The sequence below is a fragment of the Gossypium arboreum genome, unplaced genomic scaffold (genome assembly GCF_025698485.1).
Source record: "Gossypium arboreum isolate Shixiya-1 unplaced genomic scaffold, ASM2569848v2 Contig00208, whole genome shotgun sequence".
In the NCBI taxonomy this organism is placed as follows: domain Eukaryota; kingdom Viridiplantae; phylum Streptophyta; class Magnoliopsida; order Malvales; family Malvaceae; genus Gossypium; species Gossypium arboreum.
Window position 1 is genome coordinate 42,501 of NW_026440325.1, and position 17,500 is coordinate 60,000.

General features: G+C 33.9%; 1 protein-coding gene, 4 non-coding genes and 1 pseudogene across 5 annotated transcripts; 2 read left to right on the forward strand and 4 right to left on the reverse strand.

Annotated features, from left to right (window-relative positions):
- Positions 1 to 4: 4 nt before the first annotated feature.
- Positions 5 to 97, reverse strand: TRNAS-UGA (transfer RNA serine (anticodon UGA)). Its single transcript has one exon. It is a non-coding gene; the product is annotated as a tRNA-Ser (tRNA).
- A 3,522-nt stretch (positions 98 to 3,619) lies between these two features.
- On the reverse strand, positions 3,620 to 6,587 carry LOC128288362 (DNA-directed RNA polymerase subunit beta-like; annotated as a pseudogene).
- A 3,776-nt stretch (positions 6,588 to 10,363) lies between these two features.
- Positions 10,364 to 10,450, forward strand: TRNAS-GGA (transfer RNA serine (anticodon GGA)). The gene has a single exon. It is a non-coding gene; the product is annotated as a tRNA-Ser (tRNA).
- Positions 10,451 to 11,877: 1,427 nt separating this feature from the next.
- On the reverse strand, positions 11,878 to 11,950 carry TRNAT-UGU (transfer RNA threonine (anticodon UGU)). Its single transcript has one exon. It is a non-coding gene; the product is annotated as a tRNA-Thr (tRNA).
- A 2,393-nt stretch (positions 11,951 to 14,343) lies between these two features.
- TRNAF-GAA (transfer RNA phenylalanine (anticodon GAA)) lies at positions 14,344 to 14,416 on the forward strand. Its single transcript has one exon. It is a non-coding gene; the product is annotated as a tRNA-Phe (tRNA).
- A 1,246-nt stretch (positions 14,417 to 15,662) lies between these two features.
- On the reverse strand, positions 15,663 to 17,167 carry LOC128288358 (NAD(P)H-quinone oxidoreductase subunit K, chloroplastic). Its single transcript, XM_053024853.1, has one exon. The coding sequence runs from the start codon at positions 16,429 to 16,431 to the stop codon at positions 15,754 to 15,756; it is 678 nt and encodes a 225-aa protein (XP_052880813.1). The 5' UTR covers positions 16,432 to 17,167; the 3' UTR covers positions 15,663 to 15,753.
- Between the last annotated feature and the right edge of the window lie 333 nt (positions 17,168 to 17,500).

Here is a 17,500-nt window from a genome sequence, read left to right on the forward strand (position 1 = left end):
CAAAAGGAGAGAGAGGGATTCGAACCCTCGATAGTTCTTTGTTTCGAACTATACCGGTTTTCAAGACCGGAGCTATCAACCACTCAGCCATCTCTCCGAAAGCTAATTTCTATTTTATTTTTATTCCACCGAATCGAACATGGCCATATGAGTTGATACCATCACTATGTATAGAAAGATATCGTGTGTGAACCTATAGGTCAATCTATTTATCTGTATATATAGATAGATGAAATGCATAATCTAGCATGCCTATTTGTGAACGTGAAATAAAAAAATCACCCTCGACCCCATGTCCGAATAAAAGCGGTTAAAGGGTTGGAAATAAGTCATATAGAATCAATCGATTCATGGTAAAATCCCTCTACCTTGCATTTTATTAATTTTTTTTGGTCAATATCATAGAGGGATCAAATGGTATAGTTCTTTTGTTGGTAGCTTGGAGGATTAGAAACATGACTATTGCTTTCCAATTGGCTGTTTTTGCATTAATTGCTACTTCGTCAATCTTACTGATTAGTGTACCTGTTGTATTTGCTTCTCCTGATGGTTGGTTGAGTAACAAAAATATTGTATTTTCCGGTACATCTTTATGGATTGGATTAGTTTTTCTAGTGGGTATCCTTAATTCTCTTATTTCTTGAATCTATCCATTCTGGATCCAAAAATGACCCCTCCCACGAATTTTTCAGATTTTGAGACACATTCAATAATATAGAAGTATAAGTTGCCAAAATGAAAATAAAAAAAAAATTAGAGGGGGGGGTCAGTCAAACTTCTGTAATCTGTAATGTAACTTGAATGAAATAAATAGAATTTGAATGATGAATGAAAAGAAAATAATAAAATCGAAATCATAATAAAAAAAATGAAAATAAATTAATAATTTATTTTAATTATACTTAAATTAAATTATTAATTTTTCTATTTAACTTAAATTAAATATTAAATAATAATAAATTCTAAATATACTAAATATAAATAATAACTAAATAATAACTAAATAGAAATAAAAATAAATAATAACTAAATAGAAATAAAATAATAACTAAATAGAAATAAAAATATATATAAAAATATATATAATAATAATATATAAAAATAATATATAAATTATAAATAGATAATATAATAATAGATAGAATAATAAAATAAATAATATAGAAATATAGATTTATAAATCGAAATATATTAATATAATAATATAAATATTATTAATTACTTAATATTCTTAATATTAATAACAAATAATATAAATTAATATTAATTGCTAATAACTTGTAATTTGATTAATTGATAAGCATTTGAATTGTTATATAATTTCGATTGTTAATTGGTTTAGTAGTGGAATTTGATAAAATCGCCCTGAACTGAAGAAAGTATCTGTCCTAGCTCTGACCAAATATTCTTTCGTATCAAGAATCAAGAACGAAAATGCGGATATAGTCGAATGGTAAAATTTCTCTTTGCCAAGGAGAAGACGCGGGTTCGATTCCGCTATCCGCCCAGGGCAATGTATTTAAGATAAGAGGATAAAAGATTCGTTATAGTTGACTGTAAATAGTTGACTGGAATTGGAATATAATACACCCCCCTAAAAGAAAAAATGACTAGTTAATAGGGTCAAGTCTAATTTTTTGTCAAAAAATGTAATGTTGCGGGAACGGATTTGAACCCATGACCTCAAGGTTATGAGCCTTGCGAGCTACCAAACTGCTCTATCCCGCGATGAAAAGAAACCAAACTAATGGACAAACAAAGATTGAACTCGCGAAATCTTCCCTCTTTGCCTTCAATTACATCTGAAAACGACTTGTAAACCTTATTATGACCGTCCCTCATTGGTTGTCCGCGGATTCCATTATCAAAGTGTATCCACGGCTTCTTGTACCAATTTTTCTGACACATTACTAATTCCCTGGCGTAGATCTACTTGTTGTTAATAGATCGGTAAGAGTATTATTTCGATAGATAACTCTTCTATAGAGTTCATTAATATCCGAACTCATTAGTTTACCCCCATCTATCTGAATGATCGGTCTCAACTCGGGAGGAAGAACCGGTAATAGACATAAAACCATCCATTCTGGTTCTATATTTGTTCGAATAAAATGCTTAGCCAATTCCATGCGTCTAACCAAAAAATCCTTTCTTCTTCCAATTTTTCGATCTTCCCATTCATTACCCGTGAGGCCTTCTTCTCCTAATTCTTTCCATTCTACCACCGAATAATCGATAAGAATTCGCAAATCTAGATCAGCTAATTGTTCTCGAATAGCACCTGCTCGGTAGAAATTTCGCGACTTCGAAATGTATCGAAACCTTGGGTAGTAAAAAAAAGTGGGATACTGTATTTCCAGGATTGAATTTCATATTCGAATGAACCTCGTAATCGTAAGAAAGTAGGTTTTTTAGCGATGGGCCTAGCAAAAGAAAAATTAGGATAGGGCCTGCGGATCCCCCCTCAAAATCGGACATGAGTTTCCTCTCATCCGGCTCAATGAGTTACACCAAATAAAGATAAAGTAAAGGAGTTCTCGCTTTCAAATTCTAGAACCCCCCCAAAAAGGTCTACTCTTTACTCAAGTTCCAAGAAACATTTCATTGATTGATTCTTCTTTTATTGATTTAGATTTTCTTAATTCTTTATTCAATTCAAAATTAGGACATAAATGAAATGTGAAATTCTTGAGTAGTCTACTTCCCTCGAATGCTGAATCCTCTTAAATTAAAGGAGTGTCATAAAGGTTTACTTGTCTATGTACCCTTCCATTCGATCTCTTAGGTCCTGCGGTACCTCGACGATTATACCACGATGCCCTTAACTTAAAGCCTAAGCCTATATGCGATGTATAGACTCCTGCAACCATGACATATTTGTTTCCTTGAACATAATTTCATTTCTTTCTAAAGAACTAAAAGAAATGAGAACAGTTAATTCCACAAAAAAGTCTTTTTTTCACGGTACAACTCAAAATTCCTAGTTATTTATTTTACTGACTCGACCATAGACCAATTCCCTTTTTATTTGGGAGTATTGAATACGCCCATAATTCTGAGCTTCATGTTACTCTTCCCAAGAGACATGTCAGATCCAGGGCATCCCAATTCGATTGAATGGGATGACAGTTTCTCATTCTAATCTGTAAAATAATAATTTCGATCAAATCACACATCGCAGTATACTAGACCCTCTAATTCTTTAAGGGTTTGTCTAAAAGATTGGCGATATAACTAGGAAGACGTTTCAAATACCATACATGAGTTACTGGACATACCAGCCTTATGTATCCCATTTGATATCTTCGTATCAGAATCAACAAATTCAACTCACATTGTTCACAAAATTTAGGGCCCTCCTTTTGATTTCCAATTACTCGATAATTTCCACAAGCGCAAATTCCACTTTTATAGGTCAAAAATTCTTTCACAAATAATCCATCCTTTTCCGGTTTATTGGTTTTGTAATGAAAAGTATAGGGTTTTGTCACTCTCCAACGGTTTCTCCATTGGTAGGATTTTCTTGGCCCAAGCACTTATTTGTTGGGGAGAAACTGTCAATTCGGAGTTGTTGATGTTTATATCGGTCGATCATAGAAGAAAATTCTGATTCATTCGATTAAGCTTCCTTCCTATTAATCTGGAAGTTCTTCTCAGATACAAGGAAATGATTCAGTTCAGAGCCAAAGATCGTAATTCTCGGACGAGCAATCGAAAAGATTCTGGAGCATCTTCGGGTTTAAGGTATTGTTCCTCCAATGATCGTAGTCCCAAGTACTTCTTGGCGAGCTCTAATGATCAGATTTATAAGTAAGCATTTCTTGTAAAATATGAGCAACACCAAATCCCTCTAGAGCCCAAACCTCCATTTCTCTACCCGTTGTCCTCCTTGCTTGGACCTTCCTCTAAGTGGTTGTTGTGTAACAAGTGCATAATGTCCCTGGAACGCCCATGTATTTTATCATCAACTTGATGAATTAATTTCAAGATATGAGTTTTCCTATTATAACAGGTTGCTCAAAGGGGCCTCCCGTTCTTCCATCAAATATTCGGCTTTTTCCGGATATTCGGGTTCAAATACCCATGGATTCGCTGTTTGCTTACTGGCTTGATATAATTCGGAAAACACTAGGTTTCTCGAAGCCTCTTATTCATATCTCTCATCAAATGGTGCTATTCGATAATGTCTATCTAGTAGACTCCCTGCTAACCCAAGCGAGCATTCAAATAGCTGTCCTACATTCATTCGTATGAAGGTACTCCTAATGGGTTGAAGACCATATCAACAGGTCTTCCGTCTTGCAAATAAAGGCATATCCCTGTCTAGGTAAAATTTTTTGAAATGATCCCTTGTATTTCCATGCCTTCCGGCTACTTTATCGCCTACTTTGATTTCGCGTTTTCTGTGAAATATGAGACACGAATCGTTTCCGGATTATAACTAGAACCCCTTTTTCTGGACCCATCTCACATCGATGACTCGACCCCTCCCACCTATAGGTAATTTTAGACGGGTTTCCTTTGAAGTGGATACCTGAATCCCAAGTATATATTATAATAATCTATCTTCCAGGAGCATACGATGATTCTTTCGCCACCTGAGGCGTTAATTTACCTACTAAAATATCGCCTGTCTCCACCCAAGATCCCAGCATCACAATTCCATTTTGTCTAAATTGCGGAGTAAATGGGCTTCTAGGTGCGGTATTTCGTTAGTGATTCTTTCAGGACCTTGGCTTGTCACATGAGTCTGAATTTCATATTTTCGTATGTGAAAAGAAGTATAAATATCTTCATATACTAGACGCTCGCTAATGAGTACCGCATCCTCAAAATTGTAACCTTCCCTTGGCATATAAGCTACTAGTACGTTTTTGCCCAAAGCAGAGTTCGCCACCAACCGTAACGGCACCGTCCGCTAAAATTTGCCCTTTTAATGCATTTTACCCCGCCGAACCCGGGCAGTTTGATGCATACAAGTATTTTTGTTGGAACGTTGATACATAACTAATGGAATGCCTAGAGCATCTCCATTGCCCGATAAAATAATCTTGTCAGTATCGGTGGAAATGATCTTTCCCTCGTGATCGGCTATAGCGGAACTCCTGAATCTAGAGCCACCGGGCGTTCCACCCAGTTCAACAATGCACTTCTCGGAACGAGAAAGCGGAACTTCTTGGCGTTACATATTAGAACTCATTAAAGCCCGATTCGCGTCATTATGCTCGATAAAAGGAATGAGGAAGCTCCAATAGAAAAATATTGAAAGGAAAATACTTCGAAGATGAACTTGTTCCCATGCAATAGTCAGGAATTCTTGGCGGTATCGAGCCGGAACAACCTGTTCTTCTGAATACCCTGATTCAAGGCCAAAGAATTTCCTGCCGCTACCATATAATATTCATCTCGACTTGGGGATAAATAAAGCATCTGTGCTTTTTTGATCTCTCAAGATTTTATAAAATGGACTTTCAGAGACCTAATGACCAATCCTGGCATGAATTGCTAAGGATCCGATAAAGTCCAACATTGATCCCTTCAGACGTGTCAATTGGGCAAATGCGTCCATAGTGACTAGGATGGATATCTCGTATCCGAAAATTAGCAGTTCGCCGGTCAATCCTCCGGGGGCCCAAATAACTCAATTTTCTCCCATGCACTATTTGTGTCAATGGATTTGTTCGATCAAAACTTGAGACAATGGGTGTAATCCGAAAAAGGATTCATAAGTGGTTGTTAATGGAGTCAAAGTTACCAAATTCTGAGGAGTCGGTATCAATTTATGCCTAATTGCTCCGCATATAGTTCCTCTAACTACATTTTCTAAACGAACCAGAGCCAATCCGAATTGATCTTGTAAGAGATCCGCTACAGAACGAATACGCTTATTTTCAAATGATTCATATCGTCAAGTGTACCCATTCAAATTTCATTCCAATCAAACGATCCGCAGCTGCCAATATATCTCGCGGTAACAAAAATGTATTGTTCTGAGGTATATTAAGATTCAATCTCTGGTTCATATTTCGTCGACCAATCCTTCCTAATTCACATCTTTGCTGAAAGAATTTCTTTTGTAATTCCTTACACAAGGATTCAGAAAATACCGGATCCCCGCCTACACAAGAAAATTGTTGATAAAACTCCAAAATGGCATTTTCTTTTGACCCAATTTTTTTTTTTTCCTTATCGGTCAGGAAAGACAAGAAAATCTCAGGGTAGCAAACATTCTCTAGAATTTCTCTTAGATTCGAACCCATAGCTGATGATAGAACTAGAATAGATATTTTCTGTTTCCTACTTACACGAGCCCATATCCTTGCTTTTCTATCAATCTCTAATTCTAACCTCCCTCCCCAATCTGATATTATGGTACCAGTATAGACCGAAATTCCGTTATGATCCAATTCTGATCGATAATAGATACCGGGGCTTTGCAATATTTGATTGATCACAATTCTGTATATTCCATTTACTATAGAAGTTCGTAGCCCTGCTAAATGGTGATTCAACATAGATTCTACATCTTGGAACCAAGCCAATTTTGGGGCTGCTTTGTGATAATGGAACCAACCGGCAAAAAGCATTAAGGCCGCAAAGACCAATGCACCGATTGCGGTACAATAGAGTTGTAATTCACTAGTTATTCCAGATGCTCGCCAAATCTGAAAAACCAGAGGTTATTTGTATTCCTCGAAACCCCACCCACATCGCCATTCAAGATTTCTTGGCCCACTATTGGCCAAACCACCTGGGCGCTAGGTCCAATGTGAGTAGGATCGCTGAGCCATGCTTCATAATTGGAAAACGAGCACCGTGGAAATACATGCCGCTCAGCCAAAGAAAGATGATGGAGAGTTGGCCGAAATGGGCACTAAATATTTTGCGAGAGATCTCCTCCAAATCACTGGTATGGCTATCGAAATCGTGAGCATCGGCATGTAGGTTCCAGATCCAAGTGGTAGTATCGGGTCCCTTAGTTATTGTTCTTGAGAAATGGCCCGGCCTAGCCCATTCCTCGAAAGAAGTTTTTACGGGATCCCTATCTACCAAAATTTTTACTTCTGGTTCCGGCGAACGAATAATCATTGAGTCCTCCTCTTTCCGGACAACACATACAAAGAGACCCGCCAACAGTCAGTAATTAGTGAACCTATGAGAGACGCTTATAATTAGTTTCTTTCTCTTCTATCTCTCATCTATCTATCTATTTTTTATCTATCTATTTTTTCTTTAGTTATTCACTAGAGCAATTATGATCTGGAAGTCGATCCGGGGCAAGTGTTCGGATCTATTATGACATATCCATGAGGCGCTCAACGGACCTTTTTAATCTTATAAAACCTTTTTCGGACTTTACTTACATTGGTGCAAAACCCATTTTTTTGTGCAACCGGTGTAGTGTATTCATATCTCAATTAGAAGTTCCGAGGTGGAGTTTTTTTTGTCTTACATAGATAGAACAAACAATATTACTCTATCCCAAATCACGTGCACATTCATTACTACGGGATACTCCAGTATCGATAGTTAGTCATTTGAGGGGTTTTTATTAGTTTTAGTTTTAATAGAAATAGAAGCAGAAAATATATATATATTATATATATATTTTATTTTGCTATATCCGTGTATTACTTATCCTTACGAAATATCAAACGAAATAGAACGATTTGAGAAAGGATATAATGAAATTCTTTGATTGGTTTTCCCAAGAGAGAAATGCTCCGTTTTATTTGACCCATGGGTCCAACAAAACCAAACCATTACACAATTAACAATTCCAATTAAATTAATATTTTTTACTATTTAATTTAAATAGTCAAATTGACTAGAAAATCGAATTTAATAATTTAAATAGTACCGTAATTTATTTAATTAAATTAAATATTAAATAAATGGATTTAATAGAAATTAAATAGAAATAGAATTAAATAGAATTCTCTAATTTCTAATTCGAATTTCGAATCCTAAAACTAAAATAATAATAAATAAACAGAGAGCTCTTGTTCTTATTCGAAACGCCGCGTGATCTTTAACCAATTCTGCGCTTCAATATAATTACCAGGAGTAAGCGCTATAGCCTGTTTCCAATACTCAGCGGCTTGATCGAACCAAGCCTCCGCTATTTCAGAATCCCCTGTCAGATGGCCTGTTCTCCCCGGTCAGAAATAGGCGGTTCAATTCCTTCCCTTAGAACCGTGCTTGAGAGTTTCCTACCTCATACGGCTCGGCAGTCAATTCTTTTGGTATCCCATTTTTTTACCCTACCATATATCCAATTGAATGAGATTTCTCATAGATCTATTGATTTGTCTCGGGTTAACCAAAAGGGGTTAATTACATGAGTTTCAAACTCTAATTTGGATTAAATTAATAATAAGTTTTATCTTTTCTCCCACCTTCAGAAAAATAAAGCATAGGCATTTCAGGGCTGTCGTCCGTTAGATTTTTCTGAAAGGTAACTATCTCAGTTTCATATCATATAGAAATTTATATAGAATCCTTGAAAAGACTTCTTCCTCATAAAAAGACTTACTGTCTTTGGGATCTGATGCTACACCGCTGCTCAATAACTTGGGGATCGGCTCTATTACATAAGTCGATTCCTAATTTTATCTCATATCATGACATAAATAAGCAATTCTTATTTATTGTATCGGCTCAAAACCTCGCTAATTGATCTTTACGGTGCTTCCTCTATCAATTAGATCTTTATCCATAGAATAAAGTATCTAGGCATATATATTTCTTCATATTTCGACTTCTATGAAGTTTCTTTTTTATTACAGCTGATAAAAATCGTTTTTGGACGATGCAATATGTAGAAAGCCTATTTTTTTTCTAGTATTTTATTTACTAGCGTGTTTATTTACTAGCGTATTTATTTACTAGCGTATTTGCTCTTTCTTTCCTTTTTTTATTTCTATAGTGGAGATAGTCGCACGTAATGACAGATCACAGCCATATTATTAAAAGCTTGTGGTAAGAACGGGTTTCGTTCTAGTGCTCGAAAATAATATTCTAAAGCTTTTGTATGCTCTCCATTACTTGTGTGGATAAGGCCTATGTTATATAGTATATAACTTCGATCATAGGGATCAATTTCTAGTCGCATAGCTTCATAATAATTCTGTAAGGCCTCCGCATAATTTCCTTCGGATTGAGCCGACATCCGTTACGGTCGTCATTCGATTCAAAGAATTCTCCGTTCCAAAACCGTACATGAGATTTTCACCTCATACGGCTCCTCCTTTATGTGCATAATGAGAATAATCCATGGAATTAAAAAAAAGGTCGAAATATTGTCATTATGAACTGAGCGGGGCTAATGTTTTTACAAGAAATCTCTAGCCAACCCTCTTGCAAAAGATCTTTTCTTACCATCAAGCGTGTTCGTACTAGATAAAAAAGTAAACTCCAACAATTTCTTTGTTCTCAACGCTCCTTAATTTCCAGGAATTAGTCACTTCAACAATCTTCGATGGTTATATGGGTATCCAAAGTACGAACAAGATGGATGTTTGTTGTCCCAACCATTTCTCTTAGTTCCGATCCCGATAAAGAAAGGGAATCATTAATAACAAAGTTTTCGTGTTGTTGATTCCTAGGCGTAGTGCTTCTTCCTCTATGCCGCCTATTGGTACTAGTGTAGTAGGGTTGACCCACAATACAGACCCATAGGTGTAACCTTTCGCTCAATACTCGAATCAACAATTGAAGCATCTGAGGTTGCATTAATCGGGGATACACGACAGAAGGAATTGCTTTATTTATAAACTTCACCTTCAACAAGCGTAGATTTCTTTTTTGTTTTCAATAGCCTTTTTTCTATTCTGAATAATGTGTCTTTTTCCTAAGACTGAGAGTGGTAAAGTAAATAAAAAAGTAAATAATAAATAAAGAATAAAGAGAATAAAGTAAAATATATATATAATAATAATCAAATCGCACCATCTCTGTAATAAGTAAATGCCTCTTTTTCTCCTGAAGTTGTCGGAATTATTCGTAATAAGATATTGGCTACAATTGAAAAGGTCTTATCAATAAAATTTCCATTTATCTGCGATCTAGGCATAGGTAGCAATCCATTCTATAACTCTTTTCATTACCCCTCGTGAGAAAATAAAATGATCTCACAAACAAAGGAAGTGTACAGTACGAAATAACATAAAAGTAGACCCATTCCATTTTTAAAATTCTTCGAGCCGGAGGCTAAAGAAAAAGTGATAAAAAAAAAGTGATGAAAAGTTTTCTATTTTTATAGCAAGTTTCCTAGTTAGAATTGATATTGTTCGTACCTATCGAACAATCTAATATGAGTAACTCGCTATTCGCTCGGGGTATCGGCCATAATAATTATGTAGGAGAGATGGCCGAGTGGTTCAAGGCGTAGCATTGGAACTGCTATGTAGACTCTTGTTTACCGAGGGTTCGAATCCCTCTCTTTCCGCACCTTCACCTAATTCGCCAATGTAACTGACTACAATGTATCAAATAAGAACATATACTAAAGAATTAGACCCTTCTTTAGTTCTCTATTCCCAATTCCTTTTTAATATGGAATACGTAAAATAGCATACAGGGGATGAAAATCTCCTTACGTATCTATCATACATGAATAGGAGAAAAATCTCCGAATCAAACCCATTCCCCTGTCTTCCTTTACTTAACCTTAACTCAGGTGAAAAGGGGGCAGAACCCTTGTTTTGTTATTTTAGTTAGGTTTAAGTCTGACGAGAATAATATTCTACGACAAGCAATTCATTTATTTTCAAACCAACCCATTTCCTATCTATTATTTGATTGACTAATCCTTTATATTGTAATGTGTGAAAGGTCAAATGTTTTGGTAATTCCTCATTGGTGGATGAATCAAGATAATTTTGAATCAGAGTTCTAGATTTTTGTTCATCCCTCGCTGAAATAATATCTCGGGGTTTGCAGCGATAACTTGGTATATCTACTGTACGCCCATTAACTAAAATATGTCTATGGTTAACTAATTGACGGGCTTGAGGAATAGTCGAAGCCATACCCAATCGAAAAAGGATGTTATCCAACCGCATTTCAAGTAATTGTAGTAAAACCTGACCTGTTGACCCTTTGGCTTTTCTGGCAATACGAACGTATTTAAGTAATTGTCGTTCTGTAAGGCCATAATGAAAACGCAATTTTGTTTTCTTCTAAACGAATACGGTATTGAGATTTTTTACCGGGGCGCGATTGGTTTCTAAGATCGCTTCCGGCTCTAGGCCTTTTACTAGTTAGTCCCGGTAAAGCCCCCAGACGGCGTATTTTTTTGAAACGAGGCCCTCGGTAACGTGACATAAGGACTCCTTATTAATTTGAATTTTATTGAAATTTCATAAACCGAAATTAAAACTGAACTAAATGAAGCGAAATCGACTGAAGGATTGTACTACAAATATTAATGAGATGAATTGGATCAATATCCATACTTTACTTTTTTGGTTTTTTGTATTGTATATAATGTATACAAAAAATAGAAATAAATATATATATAATATATAAAAATAATATTAATATATAAATATAAAATATATAAAATATTTAGATATAAAATATTTAGAATATATATAATAAAATAGATATAATATATAAATAAATTGAATATAATATTAAATAGATAAATAAATTAAACCAAAAGAGTTTCCCTTTTTTTCTTGATTTATTCTGCAAAGATCTAACTCCTCAAATTGATCCCTAATTGGAAGTTTCGACGAGATAATAAACAGATTGTTGACCTTTGGAAAGAATTGGAAGAAAAGGGAAAAAGCTTTTTCACTGTTTGTTCTTTGATTTCAAAAAAAACATTCTAAATTATGTAAAAAAGGCAAAAAGCAAACAAATAGGGAAAGCCGGCTATCGGAATCGAACCGATGACCATCGCATTACAAATGCGATGCTCTAACCTCTGAGCTAAGCGGGCTCAAATAATAGAAATTTGGTATCCATAGGGATTCAGCAAACTATTAGATCTTATCTATTAACTATCTATTAGTTATTCATAATTAATATGAATTATTAATATGAATTAGAGACTCGAATTTAGAAAAACTAGAATTTTTCTAATTTTAATGCCATACTTAATATAAACTTAATATAAATATAACATATTTAATATAATAATGGTAGATTCAATCTAATATTCAAGCTAATGTTGATAGAATCTAATAATTCGATTTAAATTAAAATTTTATATATATATTTATTATTTATCTATATATTTTATATATTTAATATATTTAATATCTTTTTTTATATCTTAGTTATATTTCTTTTATATTAATATAGTAATATTACTAATATTACTGACTCCATTTTATTTTCTAGTTTATTTTATATTTTAGTATATTTTACATCTAAATTATATAGAAATAGAAAATTTTTATATAGATTTCATTTAATCGATCGATTTAATAGATTTAATCTAGATTAAATTTATTTCTATTTAGTTTAGAGTTCTAAATAGAGATAATTAGAGTCAAAATCTTTTTATGCAGTTATATATTTTATGATTATATAAATGAAACGTTATAAGTCTAGATAATTAGAATGAAACTCTTTTTAGACTCAAAAATTTGAATTATCTTCGAATTCGAAATAGAAATGAATGGAATAATTAGTTCTAGTTATTAAATAGAAATAATTAGTTCTAGCTATTATACTATAAAAAAAAATAATTAATTTCATTTTCATTTTTAATAATGAATAAATTCAATTTTCATTTTTAATTTTTTAGTTATTATGGTTATATAGGATAGTCTAATAATAAGAATAAAAATGAAATTAAAGAAAAAAAGATGCAACCCATAGAAATGAAATCCAGATCATAATGAGAGACTCCTTTCTTTTGTTTTCATTCATAAAGACAGAAGCTAAGACGAAAAAAAGAATCGACCCTTCGAGTATTCCACCAAATTGCCTGAGAAAACTGAGAGTAAGAGGGACATATATATGTTATGAAATACCCATCTATATTGAATTGCGAATACAGAAATGATAAAATATTTTTGGACCAAATAAAAATTAATATGGGTCTCCGATAGAGACGAAAAACGGATAAACAAACAAGAAAATAGGTAAAGACCCTTCGATATAAGAATCTGTATCTATATCTACTAAATTCAACGGTTTCGCATAAAAAGAAAGCAAATAAATAAACGAAAGAAAATAAACAAATGAAAGAAGGGGGAAAGGAGGGAGAAAGGGGGAAGGAGGGGCATCCTAATGAGATCCTAATCTCAAGACACAAAAGGGGATATGGCGAAATTGGTAGACGCTACGGACTTAATTGGATTGAGCCTTGGTATGGAAACCTACTAAGTGATAACTTTCAAATTCAGAGAAACCCTGGAATGAAAAATGGGCAATCCTGAGCCAAATCCTATTATTTTATTATTTTACGAAAATAAACATGAACAAAGGTTCAGCAAGCGAGAATAAGAAAAAAAGGAAAGGATAGGTGCAGAGACTCAATGGAAGCTATTCTAACAAATGGGGTTGACTGTTGGTAAAGGAATCCTTATATCGAATATCGAAACTCTAGAAAGGATGCAAGATATACCTATTTTTTTTATAGGTATACTAATGAAAAACTATCTCAAAAAAGACGAACCGAACCCGTATTTTTTTTTTTATTTCTATTATATGCAATATCAATTTATATTTATATGAAAATATGAAAAATAAAAAGAATTGTTGTGAATCGATTCCAAGTTGAAGAAAGAATCGAATAGAATAGTCATTAATCAAATCATTCACTCCATAGTCTGATAAATCTTTTGAAAAACTGATTAATCGGACGAGAATAAAGATAGAGTCCCGTTCTACATGTCAATATCAATACCGACAACAATGAAATTTATAGTAAGAGGAAAATCCGTCGACTTTAAAAATCGTGAGGGTTCAAGTCCCTCTATCCCCAACCCCAAAAAGCCCGTTTGCTGTCTATTTATTTTATCCTACCCTTTTTGTTAGTGGTTCAAAGTTCCTCATGTTTCTCATTCATCCTATTCTTTGCCGTTTTACAAGCGTATCCTAGCATAGCAGAATTTTGTTCTCTTATCACAAGTCTTGTGATATAGTGTGATGTGATATATATATGATATACGTAGAAATCTCTTGAGCAAGGAATACCTATTTGAATGATTCATAATACATATGATTACTCATATGGAAATTTACAAAGTCTTCCTTTTGAAGATCCAAGAAATTCCTGTTCGAGACTTTTAATTTAATACTTTTTCGTTTTTTTGTTTTCATTTTTAATTGACATAGACCCAAGTCATCTAGTATTATGAGGATAATGCGTCGGTAATGGTCGGGATAGCTCAGTTGGTAGAGCAGAGGACTGAAAATCCTCGTGTCACCAGTTCAAATCTGGTTCCTGGCATATGATTAATTTGTATGAGTATCTACTCTACAAATTAATTGATATGGATCGACATAATACATACTTATCTAGCTAGGTATCTGAGAGTAAACCCTCTCTTTATTTATTTTATTTTGTATTTTTTTCTCTTTTTAAAATGAGCAAAGAGTCTATTCTAATGTGTCTATTATAATGTAGTAAAAGACAAAATTTGCTTATCTTTCCTCTTCTTTTTTATTTGTTCACACTGCGGCTTCTCACATTCAAAAAGAATGGTAATACTTCATACATATTTAATTAAAAGATTAAAATAAAAATAGTTGGTTGAAAGGCCCAACAAAAAGTCGGGTCTAGAGGAGTTCAAGGATAGAAATAACCAAGACTCATCTCAGCTACAGTACAAATAGAAGCCGATCCCCTTTCATTTATTTCTTTGTATTCTCTTTCATATTCCATTTCTTCATTCCCTTCTATGCGACTCTCTAGAGTTCATCTAAGTGATGTGCGCGATACAAAGTTCACGGTACAGAACCCTTGTTGTTCATCCTATTGTCTCGGCTCGTCCGAAATAAAATAAATATAAATAAAAAAGTCTCTTCAAAAATCGAGAATCTCAATGATGTATTGTCTTTTATTTCTTTTTATTTATTAGCCTATCCATAAGAATACGAATGAAACCTCAATTCCTCTGTTTGAGCTAGAAGAGAATGTACAAATATTCCTTGAATATTCGAAGTTGTAATTAGTTTCTTATCATTCAATGAGCGTCTTGTATTTCATAAAAATTGGGGGCAATGTAATCCTTACGTAAAGGCCACCCTATCCAACTTTCGGGCATTAAGATACGTTTCAGTCGTGGATGATTTTCATAAGAGATTCCCAACATGTCATAAGATTCTCGTTCTTGAAAATCCGAACTTTTCCAAACCCAGAAAACAGACGGAATTCTAGGGTTACTCCTTGGAGCAAATACTTTTATACATACCTCTTCCGGTTGATCTACACCATACTCTATTCTCGTAAGATGATACACACTGGCTAACAGTCCGCCTGGTGCTACATCATAGGCACATTGGGAACGTAGATAATTGTAACCATATACATATAAAATAACAGCAATGGAATGCCAATCCTCAGGCTTTATTTGTAAAGTCTCTATTCCTTAGTAATCGAAGCCCAAAGATCTATGAACTAGCCCGTGTTTGACTAGCCAAACAGACAAACGACCCTGCATCTTTTATCTCTCCACTTTTCTTTTTTATTTGTCATTTTTATAAGATAAGTATTTCGCATTTATGATGAAATCGAATTTATGAAGATTAATTCGTTGTCTGTTTCTGTAAAAAAAAAAATCCTACCTAATTTACTAATTCGTGGGAAGATAGTGAACCCTTGTAGTTGAAAAATGTTTCAGGAGGAATCTCTGAAGTAGATGGTGGTTGATAGAGCAATCCTTGATTATAATTTCCAGTACGAGTACTGCGTACAAGACAAAACTTGTGATTGGTAGTAAAACACCGATCCCCCTGTTGAGATCTAATTCGATCTTCATAGATTTCGCGAGATATTTTCTTACGAAGTTTTGTTATAGCATCTATAACTGCCTCGGGTTTAGGGGGACAGCCCGGCAAATAGACATCCACGGGAATTAGCTTATCGACCCCCCGAACAGTACTATAAGAATCAGTACTGAACATCCCTCCTGTAATTGTACACGCGCCCATAGCAATAACATATTTAGGTTCGGGCATTTGTTCATATAATCTCACTAAAGAGGGCGCCATTTTCATTGTTACTGTTCCAGCTGTTAAAATTAGGTCTGCCTGTCTAGGACTCGATCTTGGTACCAGCCCATAACGATCAAAGTCGAAGCGTGAGCCTATTAATGAAGCAAATTCAATAAAGCAACAACTGGTACCATAAAGAAGCGGCCATAAACTGGAGAGTCTTGACCAATTTGAAAGATCATTTAATGTAGTTGAAATAACTGAATTTTGGGTTGTTCGATCAAGTAAGGGAAATTCGATGGAATTCATACTCAATGTTATTATTATTTTGACTTTTTTCTTTCTTTTTATTATCTGAATATTCAGGAACTAAGACCATTCCAATGCTCCTTTTCGCCATGCATAAACTGAACCAACAATTAGGATAAGCACGAAAATGAAAGCTTCTATGAATACGGGTACCCCCAATACATCGAAACTCATTGCCCATGGATAAAGAAAAACCGTTTCAACATCAAAAACAACAAAAACTAGAGCAAACATATAATAACGGATTCGAAATTGTAACCAAGCATCGCCCATTGGTTCTATACCCGATTCATAACTAGAAAGTTTTTCTGGACCCTTTCTAATCGGGGCTAAAACTCCAGAAATTAGAAATGCCAAAATAGGAATAGCACTTGATATTATTAGAAATGCCCAGAAAATATCATATTCGTAAAGCAGAAACATAGACGAACTCCTATGAATGTGAAAATAGATCGGATTAGTCGCTTCGACCTGGAATTCATTGTCAAGTCATCCGCAACTGTTTGTTTAGTCAAAACAACAATTCAGTTTGATCGAATCGTCCAGTTTCGTTTGTTTGCGGTGTTTCCATGTTGCGTTTTAAGATTTATTGATTGGAATTAATCCTATTTTATTTACATTCCACTTATTTCGATTTCATTTCGATATAGTACTAATTTGTATAATACTAGTATAAATATATATTTATACTATATATAGTATAATACTATACAAATCCAAAACAAGTAATACTTTTTCGTTTTCACTTCATTTCGGATTTTTCTAAATAAAAGGAATTCTAATATCTAACTAATATCTAATATTTATTAGAATTTTAGAAATAAAAAAACTTTTAATTCGAAATTCTATTTATTCTAAATATAAATTCGAAATTATAGATTTAGAATAAATAGAAATTTTTTATTTTATATCTATTTATATAGAATCAATCAAAAATCAATCTACCCGCGAGGATTAATTAAGAAAATGGGGTTTTGTTTATTTTATTCTTATCCAAGAAAAAAAAAGAGCGATTGGATCCGTTGAAATGCGCTTTTGTTTTCAGGGTTATACTCTGAGTGATCTCCCT

Coding starts and splice junctions, on each gene's coding strand:
- LOC128288358 (XM_053024853.1), bottom strand. CDS start 16,431: ATGAATTCCATCGAATTTCCCTTACTTGATCGAACAACCCAAAATTCA.